The sequence below is a fragment of the Phoca vitulina genome, unplaced genomic scaffold (assembly GCF_004348235.1).
Source record: "Phoca vitulina isolate PV1807 unplaced genomic scaffold, GSC_HSeal_1.0 scaffold8, whole genome shotgun sequence".
In the NCBI taxonomy this organism is placed as follows: domain Eukaryota; kingdom Metazoa; phylum Chordata; class Mammalia; order Carnivora; family Phocidae; genus Phoca; species Phoca vitulina.
Genome location: NW_022589711.1, coordinates 57,127,780 through 57,147,163, shown reverse-complemented (window position 1 = coordinate 57,147,163; position 19,384 = coordinate 57,127,780). Strand labels below are relative to the sequence as shown.

Here is a 19,384-nt window from a genome sequence, read left to right as displayed (position 1 = left end):
TTCAGCTTCGTGGCAAGGCAGGGATACATTCTGTATTAACTTGCACTGGCTGAACCATCAGCATGCAGTTTTACCCCAAATCAGGGGTCAAGAAGGCTCTTTTCCGTGATCAAGGTCACTAGTAGTAACAACTACCCTAAGAAGTTTCAATCCAAAATTGTCTCTTTATGCTTTATGTGCCAAGAATTCTGGGATCTTAACCAAACACTTGTTCCTAGTGTTTGAGCACATTCAAAGCCTTTTTAAGGAGAAAATTTGGCCCAACTCACAAGCACCTTCACTGCCACGCTTGTGTGGGAGAGGGATGCCCTTCAACTGAACAAGCAGACAAATTAGGAGATTCAGTGTTTATAGCAGAACGTCAGCGGTGCTGCTGGAACCAGAACCCAAAGTTTATGGACCATCTTCTAGTTAAGAACACTGAGTATATGAGCACTAGTCGGGCCATTAAACTCTGAAATAACTATAAATCAACATTTTCAAATGGGAACCTGAAAACCCATAGATGAGAGTGAAATTATAAGATGCATAATAACTCTCCATGCCTCAAAGTCCCTCAAGAGCATCTCAAACTGAACACGTGTGGGAAATGCCTGAGGGTCAGGTTTAAATGGCCTGATTCAACAGGTACTGAGTCAGGGCCTCACATTCTGCATTTCAAACAAGACCCTCGATGATGCCAATTATGCAGGTGCATGGACCTCACTTATGATAAGGCCTTAGTAACATTCTTGTATATTTGTGGCTGACTAGTAAGGCTTGCCTGTCACAACATAGACAAAACCATGATACTGAGGATAGAGGAACATATTCCATGGGTTGAGAAGACCACAAATGACTCAGCCCTGGGAAAGAAAGACACAGAGAGGGGAAAAGATAAAGTTGGCACATGAAAGGGGGAAAAAAAACCTAGATCTTCCTTCTTTCGAGGATGGCTAGGATGTATGAGTAAGTTTTATAAGTATTCCAGGGAGTCAAGGACACAGCGAGGTGCACAAAAGCAAGAGTGCAGTTTCCCAAGGGTTCTAGAAAGATGGAGAATGATGTCAGAACAGAGATGCCAGATCCAGGAGCAGTGCATCAAAAGGCCCACCTTTTCAGCCAGGAGGAATCAGGCCCCAAAGTGGAATGTGGGAAGCATGTGTAAGAAGCCCAGCCTCATAAGCATTGACACATTCTCCCAGCTACACTTCTTTTCCTGTGCAATGTTACTCCCCAGCATAGAGCCCACTGCCTGGCATAAAATCAATGTTCAATAAAGATTCATGAATAAAGGAGGACTAGAAAAGGGATTTAGGTTATTGTGCTTGTCCCGTATGTCCTATATTTCCAGGGGCATAGGGAAAAAAGCTGGACCAGTGGTTGTTAACCTTGGCTGCAAGGTGGAATCACCTGGGGAGCTTTAAACACTACCGAACCCCGGATTCTACACCTATAGATTATGATTAAATGATCCCAGGGGTGTGGGGGGGGAATGTGTGGACAGGGCACTGGAAGGGTTCAAAGCCTCCCAAGTATTTCTAGTGTGCAGCCAAGGCTGAGGACCACCGAGGTCTACCAAGCTAACTACTGAGGGGAACCAGTGAAAGTGATAACTCTGCTACAGTGTTATATATAGAATAAGGGGAAAAGACTTTACATTGAAAGTAGAGGGTTTGGGGGCTCATATAAGAGAACCCTCTTTAGGATACTGAGATTTTCTGATTCACCATAAATGCTCTGAATGACTGGTATAGCTTATCTGTATAAGCAAAATTGGTATTGATAGCAAAACTTCCCACTTTTTCTTCAAATATTTGGCCTCATTAGTCATAACCCAAATGAAGGTGGAGGAATGGATCAGACAACCTGAACCTTCTTGTGACTAAAAGTGTGGTCCCTGGACCAGCAGCATCAGCAACCTGGAAGCTTGTCTGAAATGCAGCATCTCAGAACTATCCCAGGCCTACTGAGTCAGAATCAGCATTTTTAACAAGATCTCCAGGAGATTCGTGTGCATATTCAAATCTGAGAGCTACTGTTCCGTAGAAGTCTATCCCTATCCATAGATTCTGTGACTGCTTGTGGGTAGAGTCCTAGTCATCAGAATGAAAAGAAGGCCAGTTATGCTGCAAGAGACATGGGTGAGAAATAGCTGTGGTTTCCTTCCAAGATGGAAGCAATGAGACATGACACTTTATGGACCCAGGACTCCCAAGAACATTTGACTAACTCTCATTCCACTGGCCCATATAAATAATAAGATTTCAATGAAGCTTACTTAGAGCCTTACATTGTTCTATAAACCAGCCCTCAACATTTTCTCTGACTCCCATATTAAACTGACAGGTTTGAATTTTGAGCTGTAATTTACCTACATCTTAAAGTCAGAAACTTTGCGTTGATCTGATTCTAATGAAATATATTTCTGAATAGCACAATTTACTGATTTATTCTCTTTAAATGTACTTTAAAATTTTGCTCTATTATAGTTTAATTGACATACAAATATATATAATATTTTAATAAATAATATAAAAAAAATATATATATATATTTTCCCCACTGTATCATTGAAGGTTGAGCTCCAATGGGTACTTTTTGTTTAATTTATTGGAACTGGATTGAAGCAAATTGAATTTGACCTGGGATTGAGAACTTTGGTTCTAATTCTTATTCTACCACTGACCTTCTGTGTGACCTTGGAGAAGTCATTGAGCAATTCTGGACTCAGTGTTCTCATTGAAAAATGGATAGGAGTTGGATTTGATGGTGGCTTAAAATTTCTCCCAGGTGTAAAAAGTCTACAAAATCTAGCAACCATGGGCTGATGTTGAAAATGTTTGGTTTAATTTCTTGGAGAGTTAAAAGTTAAAATTGATGCTTTATCATTTTTTTCCTTTTTTCCCTTTCTGAAAAAGTGGATAGTTTTGTCCTTGACAAGTTATGGAAAAATAATTGCCCCTCCCCAAATATCAGGATTAGAAGGATAATAAACCCATTATATCTCTATTTGAAGCTGTTAGGGGAGGGTCAGTGGGAGGCCTCCCTACAAGCTCATGCCCTCTGAGGTGGAAAAGAAACCTGTTTCAACATAGAAACTAAGTATTAGAAGGGCTAATGATGGTCATTTGATCAACTGGATATCTAGGGAAAGAAAACTCAATTGCTTTTAAGTCAATTCTGTTCTGTCTTAGGCAGGTTTGACCATTAGGCATCAATGAATTCCTTGCTTTAAGTCTTTCTTTGATGATTTCCTCCCATTAGTCCTAGGGCTACTTCTGGAAGCCATTCAAAATTAACAACACACCTCCTCCCCGCAACAGCAATATTTATTTATTTATTTGAATCTTCCCTTCTCCTGCAAACAGGCATAGTACTTGCAGGCACTTCTTCATAACCCTGCTGTGAGGCCCCTCACCATGCTAGTGGCACTTCTCAAACACATTCCAGTTTGTCCATATACATCATGCACTGTGGTGCCCAGGAATAAATTCAGCTCTCAAAGAGGTCTGATCAGGGCAGGACACAATGTGGATACCAGTGGGCCTTACTAGACACTGTGAGTCTATTAATACATCTTACGATCGCAATCAGCAGTTTGGTTAAATAAAATAATGTATCAAAAGAAATCTCAGCAACCCCTAAAAGCCTTGCTTCTGGAAAGTTCTGAACACAGGAACACCTAATGATATACTGTGCGCTAGCTAGTCTCCAAAGATGGCTGTCCACACTCTCCCTGTGCCCTGTGTGAGCCGCTCTCCCATGAGATGTGCAGTCCATTCCCTGGCCCCAGTGCATCTGGGCCAGGCCAGTGGAATGTGGAGACAGTTCTGTTTAGGGACCTCAGAGTCCAGGTGTTAAAAAGCTTTTATGCTCTTGGAGTCCAGGGCCACATGTAAGAAGTCCAGGCCAGCCAACTACAAAAAGAGGCCACATGGAGAGGCCCTGGGAGATGACAAAGCACTTGGAGAAAGCAATCTGATGGAGGAATGCTGAGGTAACAGTATGGCAGTGAGTAAGCCTGCTGGATCCTGTGAGGCATCCCACCCAAAGCCCCAGACACTGTGGAGCAGGGACCAGCCATCCCAGGTGCGCCCCGTCCAGATTCCCGAGTCAAAACAAAATGGCTGTTTTAATGCATGAGGTTAAAGTTGTTTTGATGCAGCAGTAGATAACTGAATTGAATAGATAATTGTTAGGGTGAGGAGAACAGCATACGAAATAGCCTCGCATGTCTATTTTACACACACACACACACACACACACACACACACACACACACACACACGTAGTGGTTATCACTGGGAGATGGGCTCATGGGTAGGTTTAAATTTCATCCGTTTTTCATTTTTGTACTTGATTTTGTGACAAAAATATCCTTAATATCACAGTATGTTTTTTACAAACACTTTACTGACTCACATTAAGCTTACCATATATATATATGTATCAACTGTGTGTGTGTGTGTGTGTGTGTGTGTGTACATATAAAATAAATACCTACACCTATGAGGGCAGTTTTAACATGGCTTCTCCCCCCCCCCCCCGCCACCCCCAGCAGAAGGCCACCAAAGAAGGTACAGGGTTTTTGTTATATAAACAGAATACACCAAGAGCCTCTTACTCTGAAATTCTTGGCCCGTCCTACCTGGTAACCCCACTGGGGAAAGTTCCCAATTCTTAGGCTATACACTTCGGCTATTCCACTACCGCAAAGCTCCTGTTTATGTAGTTATGAAGAGCAGTTGCTATGGCAATGCAATCTGACTGAATACCAGCATGTGTCTAAAATTGGTAGAAGTGCCTTTTCCAGGGTTTCCTCTGAGGATTAATCATTTTCCAAGAACTGTAGCTTTTTTTCCTCTCCTGTTACAACAACAGTGCCAGGGCACTTGTCCAGTCCTGGGACAAGGATGAGATGAGGAGGGGTCAGAGAAGGACAAAGCTGATGGTTGAAAAAGAGACCCAAGACTCAAAGGAACCCCTTCCTACTAAATAGTCTGGTTTCTTTTTGACGCCTGCCTCCCCTACTGCTTTGCCACATGTGGACCCCTCTGTCCCTCCGCTCCCTCCACCCACTACTCTTTTTGCCCAGCCATCTTTCAGGTTCTTCTGTTTTCTTCTGACTCCTTTCCCTTCTCTGACCCCTGAGTGTAGGCAGACTCTTGGTCCTGTTTCCCACCTTCTCATCTCTTTCCTCATGTGCTTGTTATCTGAAGTGCTTTCATTCCTGTTGTCCCCTCCTTGCTGCCTCCACACAATGATTCCAATGTCAGAGCTGGAGCCTAGCTCTCCTGCCCACTCTCTTCCCACCACCACCCCTCTCAGGCCCATAGGATACCTCACTTGGAAAGCAGTATCCTCCACAATGGGCTCTTATTTATCATTCCAGTTCTTGCCCCCAATCCTTTCCTACCACCACCACCACTTGCCCTAGGCTCCAAGTCTGTGACCTGCTTGCCATTCTCCGAAGCTACCATGATGACCTCTCTTCCCTGCTCCCCAAGCCACTTCCTCTGCCTGCAATGTTCTCCCCTCCTCCCTCCTACTAGTGTTTCTGGCATCTGGAAACCACACCTGCCTCAGGAAGCCTCCCACCAGGCTAGGCTAGTTCTCCTCCTCTGTGTTCCCCACTTCTTAGCACCTGTCATACTGAACATCATTGTTTGAGTCCCATCTATCTTTCCCTACTAGGCTGGGAGCTCTTTGAGGGCAGGGATTGTGTCTCCCTCATTGCTGGTTTCCTGCAACCTGGCGCATATGAATGAAGAAGTGGATGTGTCATCACCATCCCAAAATCAACATTCCCAAACCGTCCCCACCACCCTTGAATACTAATGTTGGCATCTGCCAAAGATTCACAGTCTTCAGGGGTATCTTTGCTGGCTTCCTTTCATTCCGCAAATGTTGGTGATACTTCTACCACAGATTTCCACAGATCAGCATTTGTTCACTGCCACAGTCCCTCCTAGCCCCGATACTCAGCTCACACTAGATTTCAGACCCTGATCTACTACCTCCCTGATCTGACAGCTTCTATATTCAGGCCACCCTGCACACAGCCACCAGATTCATGGCTCTGAACTTTGCCACCTTGGTCCCAACCCACACTTTGACCCAAGGCCTCCTACTATCCCCATCCCTCCTCTGTCCTCCTCCCCACCCTCCTCTCCTTAGAGCCCAGAGGTTCTCTTCACCACCCATACATATCCCTCTCTGTGCTTCTCTCCCTTTGTTTCTGTTGTTTCTCCCCCTCCCCCACTATCTACTTACTATTCACATTTTAAACTTCTGTCCTCCATAGAGTCCACCCAGCTAAATCCTCTGTTGTGGGGTAAATTGTATCCCATCCCCCCAAATTCATATGTTGAAGTTTTGACCCCCCACCCCAGCGCCTCAGAATATGACCTTATTTGGAAATAGCGTCATTACAGATGTAGCTAGTTAAGATGAAGTCATACTGGAATAGGGTGGGTCTAATCCAATATGACTGTGTCCATATAAAAAGGGAAATTTGGATATGGAGATACACATACACAGGGAGAATGTGGAGAGACAGGGAGAAGAGAGCCATCTATAAGCCAAGGAGAGAAGCCTGGAACACATTCTTCCCTTACAGTCCTCAGGAGGAACCAACCCTGCTGAGACCTTGATTTTGCACTTCTAGCCTCCAGAACTGTTAGATACTTTCTGTTGTTCTAAGCCACCCAGAGTGTGGGTACTTTGTCACAGGAGCCTAGCAAACTAATACACTCCCCCATACCAATTTCCTCTAGCTTTAAATTCCCTTCTCATTTATGTATTCGGTTTAGATAGCTCTGCCAGAGGTATTTGCCTGCTGCCTTAAACCTGCCTTTTGCTTGTGTTAGGAACACATTTCTGATTCCTTAACAAGATTCTGATTCCTCAAGAGCAAGCCTTTTCTTTGTGCTTCTTTTTCATCCCTGACTAGGGCCAGTCTTTGGCTGACCTACAGAGCATGGTGAATGAAATGTAATTTACCCTGGAAGGTGATGCCTTGCTCCTTGTCAGTACATTATAGAGTCTCTCTAAGCCCATCAAGGTCAGACAGGAGGCCATGGGCTCCAGGGAGCCAAGAGGGAGACTGGCCAGAAGTCCCATGGGGGGCTCCTGTTGACCATGGGGAGCACAGAGTCATGGGTGTCAGGCCTGGGAAGAATCACAGGAAGAGGTCGTCTCGTCCAACTCTCTCATCGTGCAGAAGAAGACAGAGGCTGTGGGGGTTTGGGGCTGTCACATCACAGAGAGCAAGACCCACAGGTGGCACTGAAGCCCAATATTTAGACTCCCAGACCAGGACAGTGGACAAGGGCTGCCTGCTCTGTAGGAGCGGGGCAGGCTGCCAAAAGGGCATACAAGGGCTCCCTGGACAAACTTTGGAGGGCAGGTCAACTTGCCATTGGCCTAGTGATTTACAAAAGCGCCAGAATAATTAACAGGAAGGGAGAGGTGATTAGACTAAAGGGGCAGGGCAGTCAGTGCAGCTGGAAGTCTGCAAAGCAAAGGGCTCTAAAACGTTGGTGCCACTGTACAAACACCATGGTCACCACGTGTGCAGAGGGCAGTGGTCAGGTGGCGTTCCAGCCTTGGCAAATTCCTGTCATGTCAGGATTAGGAGGAGCCTGCAGAGGGCACAGCTGGGTGCCCACATGTGAGCATCAGCCTTGCCACCAAAGTGTCCTGATGCATTGCAATTATTCCTGGGTATAACTACTGGGAAACCAAGAGCCCCCGTTGAAGAGCCAGGCTTATTCAGAACAAAGTCAAGAAAGAGACACACACATCAGCATTCTGTTCTTACTGAAAAAAGGCACTGGGTCCAAACACAAGCGTATATTAAAGCCAGTGATTGAGTAACCTTATAAATACGCAGCCTTCAACCTTTCAAAAATTATGCTATACACAGGAGAAAATACAGTATTATGTTAGGCAGAAAATGTAGGCTAAAAAAAAAAAAGGTACTGTATACTCAGGAACTCAACTATGTAATGCAATATGCACAGGAGGGGAGTGTTCCAAAATGTTCATGAGTTTGGCTGTGATTTTTAACCTACTCTTTATTTTTTCCCCTGTATATTCCAAATTTCTATGGTGAGCATGTATCCTTTATAGAGTGTAAAGATAATTGTTTTTATGTTTAAAGACACTGGTTCTGTGTTTATAAGGAAATATAATCTGTCAGGCCCAACCTCATTCTCTGTGGCTTTGCAACAATTACACCATTCTGCTCTCCAGAAATGTTCTCCCCTACCAAGAGGAAATCCTGCCCCAGGTGGGTCAATCCATTTACTCACATTCTGAATATTTCTGGAGTTGGTCAAATTCTTCTGGAGTGAGGGAGACCCACCGTTCTTCACTCATCTTTAAGCTGGGTGTGAGTGCTTGAGGCCAGGGATGGAGTTTTGTTCACCAGGGTGAAGCTGAGGCCCAGCCCAGGGCCTGGCTCATTGCAGGTAGGCGATGGACCGGCCCTTCGGGAGACTCTGAGGATCCCCGGGTCTATGGCAGTGGTGGGCACCTTTCAGCAGATGTGAGAAGGCCTGTGCTATTGCTGCAACAGCATGCTTCTATCCGTAGTCAAGGTCGTCAGAAATCCTGGCTCCTCCTGGGCAGAAGTAGAAAAGACATTGTGAATGGGAGTGTTAGAATTCTTAAGTCATCCTTTCTTATAAAAGAAATCCCCAACTGCTCTCTGGGGAAAGGCCTATGGGAGGCAGTGGTTCTCAGGGTGGGGTGGTGTCTCCCCAGGGAAGTCTGAAGAGGGCGTACAGACCAGACCAGCACAAATCCAGTTGGGTGGTCCGTCTGAATAGGTATTCATACTCCTCCACTCAGGAAATTTTACATGTCTCACAGGAGAGGTGTAGTAAGACCACCTGAGGGCATCCTCAAGGCATGAAAACGCCTCAGGCTGTCAGATGCCTCACGAGCTAAGTAGGGACAGTACTTATCTGCTATGATTTGAAAGGTAAGCCAGTCTCTCCTCCACGGATTTCTAAATTCCACCATTACTCTGGACATTCAAATACCCGCAAGGCTGGCTAACATCCCAGTGACTGAAGTGGTTTCATACAAAGGTGATTAGAAGGAAGACCTGCCCGCCCCAGTGCAGGGGAACTTGTGGGAGGGAAAGGGCATGGATTCAGACAGAAGCTTAGCATCTTTCCCTTTGAGCCCCTCCTAGCACGGTGAGCTCTGGCAGTCAGTCATACCATCAGCCATGAAGTCCATTTAGCGGGTTGTGAAATTGACATGGTGGGCCCAGGCCAGCATTTGAAAACACAAAATAGAATAGGATAGAGTGGAATGGCATGAAATGGAGTTGAAAATAAGAGCGCATCTCCTTTTAGTTATACATACATGTTTATTGATTATATTGTAAAAATGTATTTCTTATTCTGGATTGAGGCTTAAAAAAGTGTTGGAAAGCTACCAACCTAATAGGGGGAGAAATACAGACTGATGTTACCAAAGAAGCTCAGTTTTCATAAAACAGGATCCATGTTGGAGGGTCAGACATCAAGTTAAATCTGGGAGCCTGGAGCATATGAAGGACGGTGGAGGGGCTGGATGAGACCACCCGGTGGGGAGGCAGGTTTGTGCAGCTATCTGGAAGAGCTCATGGACTTGGCTGGTGTGGACCTGGAGGGCTGGCCAGGAGCTGAGGGAAGATGCTGGAAGGAGACTCTGGCTCTGGAAGGAGGACCTTCCACCAATCAGAGCTCTCCACCAATAGGTGGGAATGCATGGCAAGGGAGTGAGATGCCTGCATCCCCAGGATCATCCAAGTTCTAGTTGCTCTTCTTAAAACGTCCAATTCTCTCCTTAATCCACTGCCCTCCTGGATTTTGCTCCTTGGTACCTGCTCTCGCCAGGGTCCCCGGGGACACAATTTTCAAATCCAGTAGGCATTTTTCAGGCCTTCCTTACTTTGTTTGCTTCTCTTCGCAGCCTCTGCCATGGCAGGAAACAGCCCCCTGGAAACAATCTTATCTTTCGGAGTGTTCCCCCTCAGTCTCCTTCCACTTCTTTGGCCATCGTTAAATACTGGTATTTCCCAAATCCCAACCTCAGCCCTCTTCTGGCTCTATACCCCTTCCCTGAGGGACCCACTGCCATAGCTTCAGTGACCCCAGGCATGCTGCCCCAACCGTTCACTCTCTCCTCAATCCAGATCCGAATATCCAACTGTCCAGTGTGACTCCTCTGTGTATCCCAGACCACCCCAGATCAGCCCGTTCCCATGTCCCCAACCTGCCCCTCCTCTACATTCTGGTCGCGCCCGGAGAGGAGCAAGGACACAGGCCAGAAGCCCAAGGCTCAGCCTCAGCTCTTTCCCCTTCCTCTCCTGCCAAACCCAGGCACCGCTTTCCAGAGTGACCGTCTGTTGTGTGTCCCCTCCTCTCTGTCATGCCAGCTTCATCAACTCAGACCCTCATCGTCTCACTCCCAGTCTCTACCAACAGCCTCCCGATGGGCTCTCTGCCTTGGCTTTTACTCTCCTGCCCTGGGTCTGCTTTAAATGGCCAACCAGTTCATATCTCTCCCGGTAATAAAATTCTTCAGTGGTTTTCTATTGCCTATGGAATAAAACATAATCATCCTTTTATGATACACAAAGCTCTTTATGATCTGTTCTCTGATGATCAATTCAGTCCAAAAGTGAGGGGTGACCTTTAGAAACATTTTCCATCAAACCAGGGAATTCAACATCACCACTGGTGTTACTAAGGCTGTGGCTGTCATTTAGAAGACACTTACTTTACCCTATATGCTTTACAGAGTTTAGCCCATTTGTCCTCCTAACGACCGTGTACATTCAGCATTGCTTTCGCTATTTTTAGATGAGGAAGATGAGGCAAGGTGTTCAGTAAATATGGTGCAGAAAAAGAAGGGACCTCCAAGCTTTTGTTTAAGAATGCCTCTCTGGCCGTATCATTCTGCACACTTCCAGAAACACAGAGCTAGGTCTGAGGTGACCGAGAGATGCATTGCCTGAGAGAATACCGTGGAACTCCAAGTCAGAAGACAGGGGCTTTGAATCCTGCTCTACCTCCTATTTGCTATTTGACGTTAGACAAATTTTGTGTTTCTTGACCCTTGGTTTTCACCTCAAAAATGGGAATACTAATAAAAATCTCACTGAGCTAATGCTAGGAGTGATTTAATATATGCAAAAACCAAACAGAGAATCACAAAACCTCACCTAACATAATGCCTAACACGCAGTGGGCACTCAATAAGCAATTACCATTATCTTCCTAATTGCAAATTCAACACTTAGCAATATGACTTAAGCAATCAGCTGACAGCTGTCGGGTGCAAAGACTTTGTGTTATGCCATAGATTTCTGAACTTGATCTTCTCCTGCTCCAAGCTGTTTTAATTTTGTAATTACTCATCAAATTGTTATCCACGAGTTTTAGCATCCACTGATGATTCTTGCCTGGATTAATTATTTTATTATTTTATTTATTTATTTTTTAGAGAGGGGAGAGTGTGCGAGTGGGGGATGGTGGAGAGGGAGAGAGAGAATCTTAAGCAGGCTCCACACCCAGTGCAGAGTCCAGCACAGGGCTTGATCCCACGACCCTGAGATCATGACCTGCGCCGAAATCAGGAGTTGGATGCTTAATCGAATGAGCCACCTAGGTGCCCCTGGATTAATTATTATTATGATAGAGAACTTCTAATTCTATCACTCCCTCTATATTTATTAGTTTGGATTCTACTGTAAGGAAGAGCTTTCTCTTTATTTCTTTTATATCAGTTTCCTTATGTGTATTTTTTATACTATAAATGCTATAAATATATAAAATATAAATATCATACATAAATATCTATATAAATAAGTATGAATGTATGTTATGTTTACATATAATATGCATATTCATTTATGTTAATGGATTCTTATTTTATTCAGAGGGATATAATCCATCACTATCATTATTTGTTTTGATTCGAATTGTCCCAGATTTGGCCAGTGGAAGCTCATTCAAGTTGATTTCTTGTTCTTCAGACATCTTCCCATCATTCTTTGAGTACATCTTTATTTTCTAGTACAACAAAATGTCTCAGTCTCACCCTGTACTTCCTCAGTTGTCCTGAAATCAGTCATTTCTCCAAAGCACAGATTCCTTTTAGTGGAGAATAGTATTTGAAACCAAGCTTTGGGCACTAGGTATGCGCATTGCTACTGGGGTGTCATAGCTTCTAGACTTTATCAGGGCCAGGGCCAGGAAACCCACGCAGGTATACACACACATCACATTTCTGGCTGGCTGGCTGTCTGTCCATCCATCCATTCACGTTAAAAACCCCAAGTTCATACTCAGACCTCCAACTATAGTCCAGTATTACAATGTCGACTGTAGACTTCCCCTCATTCCATATTTTTAAGTTCCATTCTCCAACAAACTTCATTTCCATTATCTACAATATATTTATTTGCCCAATCCTTAAATACACAGAAAGAAGTTTCAAAATTGCTAGCTACAACTCTGTGAAAAACAAAAAAGAGTTCCAGATTTGTTGACAGTTCTTTTGTCTTCGCCAACAAAGCATGTCCTCAAAGTCCTATTTTCAAAAGTTACTTAGATTAGTTCTTTCACACTCCTATTCATTTCTGTTCATATTTCACTCTAGGGTTTCTCCCTCCATTCCCAATGATTCTTTTTTTAATACGGTTTCTTCAGAGAGGCCTGGCTGCCCCCATTCCTTTTACTCTGTGCTCATCCCTCTCCTTTCCATCTTATTCCCACTCACCCCTTCTAGTTTCTAGTTTATCCTTGTTTATTTTTGCACCAGTGAGCAGATTATTGGATATATTTTTATTTCCCCTTCTTTATTACACCAAATGCAGTCTTTTGCATATTGTTTTTTTCACTTAACAATATATCCCATGAATCATTCCATATCTGTTCATAGAGATTTTCTTCAGCTAAAACCAAATTAGACCCCAACACTTACTTGCTTGAAAACCTTCGGTGGCTTCTCTTGGACTCTTTTGGGCAGGCTTTTTAGCCAGTCCAGAAAATCCTTTACCTGTGGTTCAACTCACCTCCCCATCTTCACTCCAATTATCTCTTGCCCCACATGCTCCACGTTCCAGCCAAATCATCTTACTGTCTCTCCCTAGCACCAAGCCAAGCACCCGGCACGTGACAGCACCTCATAAACATCAGTTAGTGGACTGACAAACACACCATGCCTTTAATCGACCTGGAATGTCCCTCGCTCTTTCCTTCCCATAACAAACCACTATTCATATCTGATTCTAGATTAAAAGGTCACTTCTCTTCTATAGTTTTTTTAACTCTTTGAGCAAACTAAGCTGTTCTCCCAGCTGTTCCCATAGAACACACAGGTCCTCTATGCTTCCCTACTGTGGTGGCTGACAGTCCTGTGCAGGAGACAGACACCCCAACCGATAATTAACACACAGGATGGGAAGTGTGGTGGTACAGGGAACGAGGAGGCCATCTTGTAGTGGGCACAGGGGCATGGAAAGACTCCTGAAGGAGCTGAGGAGGAGTAACAAGGTAAGGAGGTATACTCTGCAATAATACAACAAATACTCATTATCATCATTGTTGCCTGACAGCTCAGTGCTTGGCTTCAGGGTGGAAGAAGCTGCCCTGTTTATCTCCATCGGGAGAAGTTAGGGGCCTGAAACACGACCTGACTGTCCAGATGGTCACTGCTGACCACATTCCCACATGATGGCCCCTCTGGTTTTCTGCCTTTGACAGAGACGGCAGCCACCACGCAAGAGGTTTGCTCTTGACATCACTCAGCATATCCCTTTCAGCAGCCTGCCCGACACGCCCCTCTTGGCGGCTCTTTAGAGTATGCACAATCTTCTGATTACCTCCCTGAATATCTTCCCTGACAGGAGAAAATGTAATAGGGTTTTCTAAATAACACTCAGATTGGGTATTGTCAGGCTTGGATGGGAGAAGAGTGTTTTATGTCCCAAAGGCTATGCCACTCTGAGCACTTGCTTCAGGTCCCCGGGCCCCAGTGACCTTGTCTGTCAAATGACGGGGTGGGAATAATGGTTGCTAACACATTTTCTAGCTCTGCAATTTCATATCCCAGATCAAACTCTATTTGTTCTATAGAGATGTCAGCATGGAAATCACAAGTCAGAAGGAAGACGGCATATTCAATGGGTATTGACTTGAGCCCCAGGTCTCTATTCATCCGAATGAATCAGCCATAGCCAATTACCCAGAACAAACACCTCTTCATTTCCTCCTTGCTCTCATAAAAACATTAATTCATGAATATGGCATCAGATTGGGGGAGCTTATTTCTATGCACCCGATGATTTATAACAAACCCATAATGAATACTTTTTTCTAAGGAAAGAATGACTAAGAGCTAGAAAGATAAGAACCCCTCTCTCTTCCCAAACTTGTGAGGAGTCCCATCTTGATAACTGTCCTGTCTCTGGGCTTGTGCTCCTGCTGGTCCTTCTTAAACTCTATAACTCCTATGTTGTCTTTGGAGTTCAGTTCCAGTGTCACCTACTCCTAGAAGCTTCCTTTAATAGCCTGGCCTGGGCTAGGCTTGTCTTCTCTGCTCCTCAATAGCTCCTGGGGCTTTTTTCCATTATGGCACTTGCCACACTGCTGTGTACTTGCCAACTCTTCCCTGGGAGACTCTGAGCTCCTTCAGGGCGGAAACCGTGTCCTCCCGCCCGCTTTGCAGCTCTAGTGACTACAAGATTTCTGAGGGCTCATTTCTTGACCAGTAGAAAAGTAGCTCTCAACCTTTTTTGATGGAGACCATTTGCATGGAGCACAAGATCTTACCGTACCTGTTTGCACTTCCAAGCGGGAAAAGAATTTTAATATTAGAATCCTAATTTTAATATTAAATAATGTACACATTTTAATATAAAAAGAATGACCTGCAAATCTGTAACTATAAGCTACCATCTATAAACTTATAACAGTCACTTCATTTGGCTTAACCTGACAGTATGTTCCGAGTTACTTAAGTTGTTGGAATTCATTAATGAATTGTCAATATGATAGTAGTTTATCGCACCAGGGGTCCCTCCCAAGCCATGCCTCCTGACACTCGTGTCCGTTTCGGTCCCTTCCCCTTGAGTCTGGACTGAGCTCGGGACTTGCTTTAGAAGTGACACTGTGCCAGAGTTAGGCCCGGCAGCTTCCGCTTTTGTGTTCTTGGGAACACTGAACTGCCATGTCAGGAGCTCTGCCACCTTGCTAGAGAGATCCCAGGGGCACCACATGGACAGAGGGAGGCTTAACATCACCTGGAGGAGAAGTGAGCGACCCAGCTGATGGTAAAAACCAAAGACCCCGCTGCGAGATACTACGTAAGCCATCCCAGCCCGCAAGCAGTCACTTGGGCTGTTCTGGCTGTGCTGCCGGACACGGAAGACAAGAAGCTATTTTGGGTTTGGCCACCTCGGTAGACATGGTGTGGAGCAGAGATAAGCTGTCCCTGCTGAGCCCTGTCTGAATTCCTCATGCACAGAATTTTTCAGGATAATAAAATGATTTGGGGGCAGTTAGTTATGCAGTCATAGATCACCAAAACAACTACATAAGCGCTTCTGGGTTCAGAGTACATATGTACCTGTTTAGCAAGAGAATATGCATGATTCATGCTCGAGCTGCAACTTGTTCACGTCTTAAAATCTAGTAACTGGAAAATTATAGGCCTGAAGTATTTTTGAGGCAGATATGTGTCACTACATGCTGTTAGGTTAACCAAATATCCTCCACAAGCTAATACGATAATGATGAAGGTAAATGAACTCCGATTTCTAATTAAAAGGCAAGAATAGCAGTCGCTGAACACCACAACCAACTCAAAGCAAGTCTGACGCAGCAAGACAACATGACTTTCCCCGCAGGTCTCAGCGTTCCAACCATCTAGCTGAGTGAGGAGGCAGCAGCGGCTGAGTATTTAGAAGCAGCCGGACTCCACAGATAACTGAATTAGAGCCCCCTGGGGAACTTAGTAATGAGCTAATTTGAGTTCATGAATAGCAAATATGAGTAATCCCTAATAACTCATTTAATAAATTGCCAGTGTGTAGTCCTTATACAAACATAAAAATAAAAGTCTTGGGATGGCGTGCTACCCATAACAATTCAGAGAGGACTTGCAGTTAAGGACTGCATCTCATTAGCAGCCTCAGACTGAGCCTAAGAATCCCTGCTCTGGGGGTGGTGTGAAAATGTCAGGCTGAACAAAGCTGCCCAGGTGTAGGGGTCTGGTACCCAGGAGAGGCATGCAGTCTCCGGGGAGAAGCGGAGACCTGCTACTTGAGGGGGGCTGCCTTTGGCACAAGCAGGCAGTGTCAGGTGGGGGAGCACTTACAGCCCAGGGGCATCCCAGCTGGAGTATGGGTCACTCATTCATTTAATTATTCACCCGTCCAACATACCACTCTCACAATAAGCCATAGCAGCAACCTCCATTTCTAGACTACCACACATCTGGTGCTTTGCATGCTTTATCTGCACTAGTCACCAAACCCTGGGAGGAAGGTTTTGTAGTGGCAAAAACAGTCCCAGGGTGATTCTCCCAAGTTCACCCATCAGTAGGTGACAGAACTGGTATTTGAACCCAAGTCTGTTTGGTCCCAAAGCCCACGATCTTTCCTTTCATTATAATACAATATAATGGATAAGTGCCAGGCCCTATGTTACGTGCTGATGCCATCAATAAGCCAACTAGGGAGGACCTAAACCCTCATCCTCAAACTGGAAGGTAGACTGGAAGCCAGAGGGAAAACCTTGGCATGCTTCAGGAAAGCCAATAGTATTTGAGGAAAATAACTACCTTACATTAAACATGAACACACAATGGAACAGAAGAATGTAAAATATGCAGGAAGTTGGAGGTAAAACCTGAGACTTCAAAAAAACGTGCTCTTGCACTTGGGTCATCTCCATTCTCTCCACATGGGAGAATGTAGTCTTGGCTTTGCCACTAGGGGCGCTACAGTGGAAATGCTAAGGAAACGGGGGTTGCAAAGAGAAACTCCATGGCCTGATTCAGCTCCAGAGCTTGGAGGCCTGTGGGAGGCACGTGCTGGACCATGAGGGGAAGACTCCTTCAAGAAATTACTGTTTGGGGAAAATGACTCCTATCCAGTGTCAGGGAGCCTTCTTCCCAAAGCATTAAGCACAAGTCTGGTGTTGAAATGAGACCAGAATTTAAATCTTGGCTCTACCACTTACATCTATGTGACATTAAACAAGTGGTTCTTCATCTCTAAATGAAAATAATAATAATAATAGTAACACATGTTTCACAGGGGTTGGTATGAGAATGATTTGTATAAAGTTTATGAGAGTCTTAGCAAGTAAAATTTCCTAACAGTGGTTCTTAAAGCACGGTCCTCACACCAGCAGTTACTGGCATTGCTGGGAAGATGGAAGAAAAGCAAATTCTTGGAACATACCACAGACCTCCAGAAATTTAGGGTGGCCCCACAATCTGTTTTACAGAGCCCTGGAGATTCTGATGCATGCTAGTGTTTTGTAACCTTTGCTTTACCTTAACGTAATGGACAGGACTAAGAAGAGAAGCTTGGAATACCTGGACATATTCCTTCTCCCTAAGATGGCCCGGAAGCAGACAGATTCCAGATCTCTCAGTTCCACTTTCCCAAGGCAGGAAAACATTCTAGGGAAGCCAGAGCCCCTTGACTGCAGATGCCTGTTACCCTGCCTAGTTACTAAAATTCTCATGTTATGATTTATAGTCCCCTCAGAATTTTCCCTTCTTTACAATCTGGATCTATGTTTCATATTCCTCCTGTGACATTTTGTGCCAAACGTACCATCTGGAGAGGGCAAAGAACAGATAACAGGAATTTCCTACCATAAAGTGAAGGGCAAAACCCAACAAACAGAAAAGCCTGGAAGGGTGAGAAAGTGGCAGGTCCATTTGCACCACAGCTCATTCGGGTGTCAGAAATGGAACTGTCAGGGAAGGGACATGACCAGGCACGACTATGGGGCCTGGCAGGTCTAGAAAAAGAGAGCACTGTAAAACACAGTGGTGTGGGGCATGCTTGTGATGGCGTGTGTGGTAACAATAACCACAACCAAACCACACCAAACACACAACATTCACGTTTGGAACAGTGTGTGAAACCACGTTTAGGTTGGAGAGGCCCCACAGACCAGGAGGAACCTCTGGTGAGTTGGCCCGTGAGCATTTTCTATTTCATTCTCCTCTCCTTCCTCTGCTGCCCTCCGCCTCCCATTCTCTAATTCTCCTTTCTATTTCTTTCCTCCTACGTTCCGCTTCCCATAACAACCTCAACAACAGCTACCATTTATGGAGAATCTACTGCCTTTCTACACGAGGAGAATCCTCAGAAAAATCTTTCAAAATAAGAATTATTATGCCACCGTACCTAGCATCAGACTCCTTGCAGGCAGCTGAGCCATCACTCAAACGCAAGTCACCCTGAACACCTAGGAAGATCATGAATACCATTTCTAGATTGTAAACTGCCTGAGGATCAATTTTCTGGCTCATCTGAGGAGCCCAGGACTTAGTTTATAAAAAGCTCTGAGCTGTCAGGGGCCTCTTCCTCCAACTTCAGAGAATAACAATGTCTTTATGGGCAATCATGCGATAATAATTAAGCACCATGGACAACGGCACCCAGGGATGCTTACACTTCATTCTGACTCCAGACAACACGTCTCTGGATGGCCCTCTTCAACCCAGAGGTGTCTAGGCCCCAGTCTGAAAAATACTTCATTAATAATAACCAACTTTTACAACATGCCAGACTGTCCTAATTAATTCACGTGAATTATCTGGCTGACTACTCATAACCACCCTATGAGGTAGATACAAATATTTTGCCCATTTTAAAGATGAGGAAACTGAAGCACAAAGGTTTAAGTAGCTTGTCCTAGGTAATGTAGCTATTAACGGATGGATGCAGGATTCCAGTCCAGGTAATTTGTCTCTGGAGGTTGTTCTTCACCATTATGCCATGTGACACAAAGATAACAAGGGCACTGAAATCACACAGCAGTACTTGGTGTAAGGTAGTCATCAAGAAAAAATACAATTATATTTATAATGATTTTAAAATAGTCTTATTTGAGAGCACCTGGGTGGCTCAGTCGGTTAAGTGTCCGACTCTTGATTTTAGCTCAGGTCACGATCTCAGGGTCATGAGATTGAGTCCTGCATTGGGCTCCATGCTGGACGTGGAGCCTGCTTCAGATTCTCTCTCTCCCTCTCCTTCTGCCCCTCCTCTCTCTCTCCCTCTTGCTCTCTAAAATAAAATAAAATAAAATAAAATAAAATAAAATAAAAGTCTTACTTGAAAAAATCTAAAACATTTCATAGGGGGCTC

At 44.6% G+C, this 19,384-nt stretch overlaps 1 protein-coding gene across 5 annotated transcripts in view; it reads right to left on the bottom strand.

Moving 5' to 3' along the window:
* DGKG (diacylglycerol kinase gamma) overlaps nt 1-19,384 on the bottom strand; it is a 205,413-nt gene that overhangs the window by 162,554 nt on the left and 23,475 nt on the right. For 4 of the 5 annotated variants that reach the window (XM_032406961.1, XM_032406959.1, XM_032406960.1 and 1 more), the window contains exon 2: nt 8,298-8,608. In XM_032406961.1, coding sequence (XP_032262852.1) covers nt 8,298-8,364 — 67 coding nt within the window. In that variant the 5' untranslated portion in view covers nt 8,365-8,608. Of the gene's footprint in view, nt 1-8,297; nt 8,609-19,384 lie in introns of those variants that run through there. The other variant, XM_032406964.1, reaches the window with a different exon arrangement.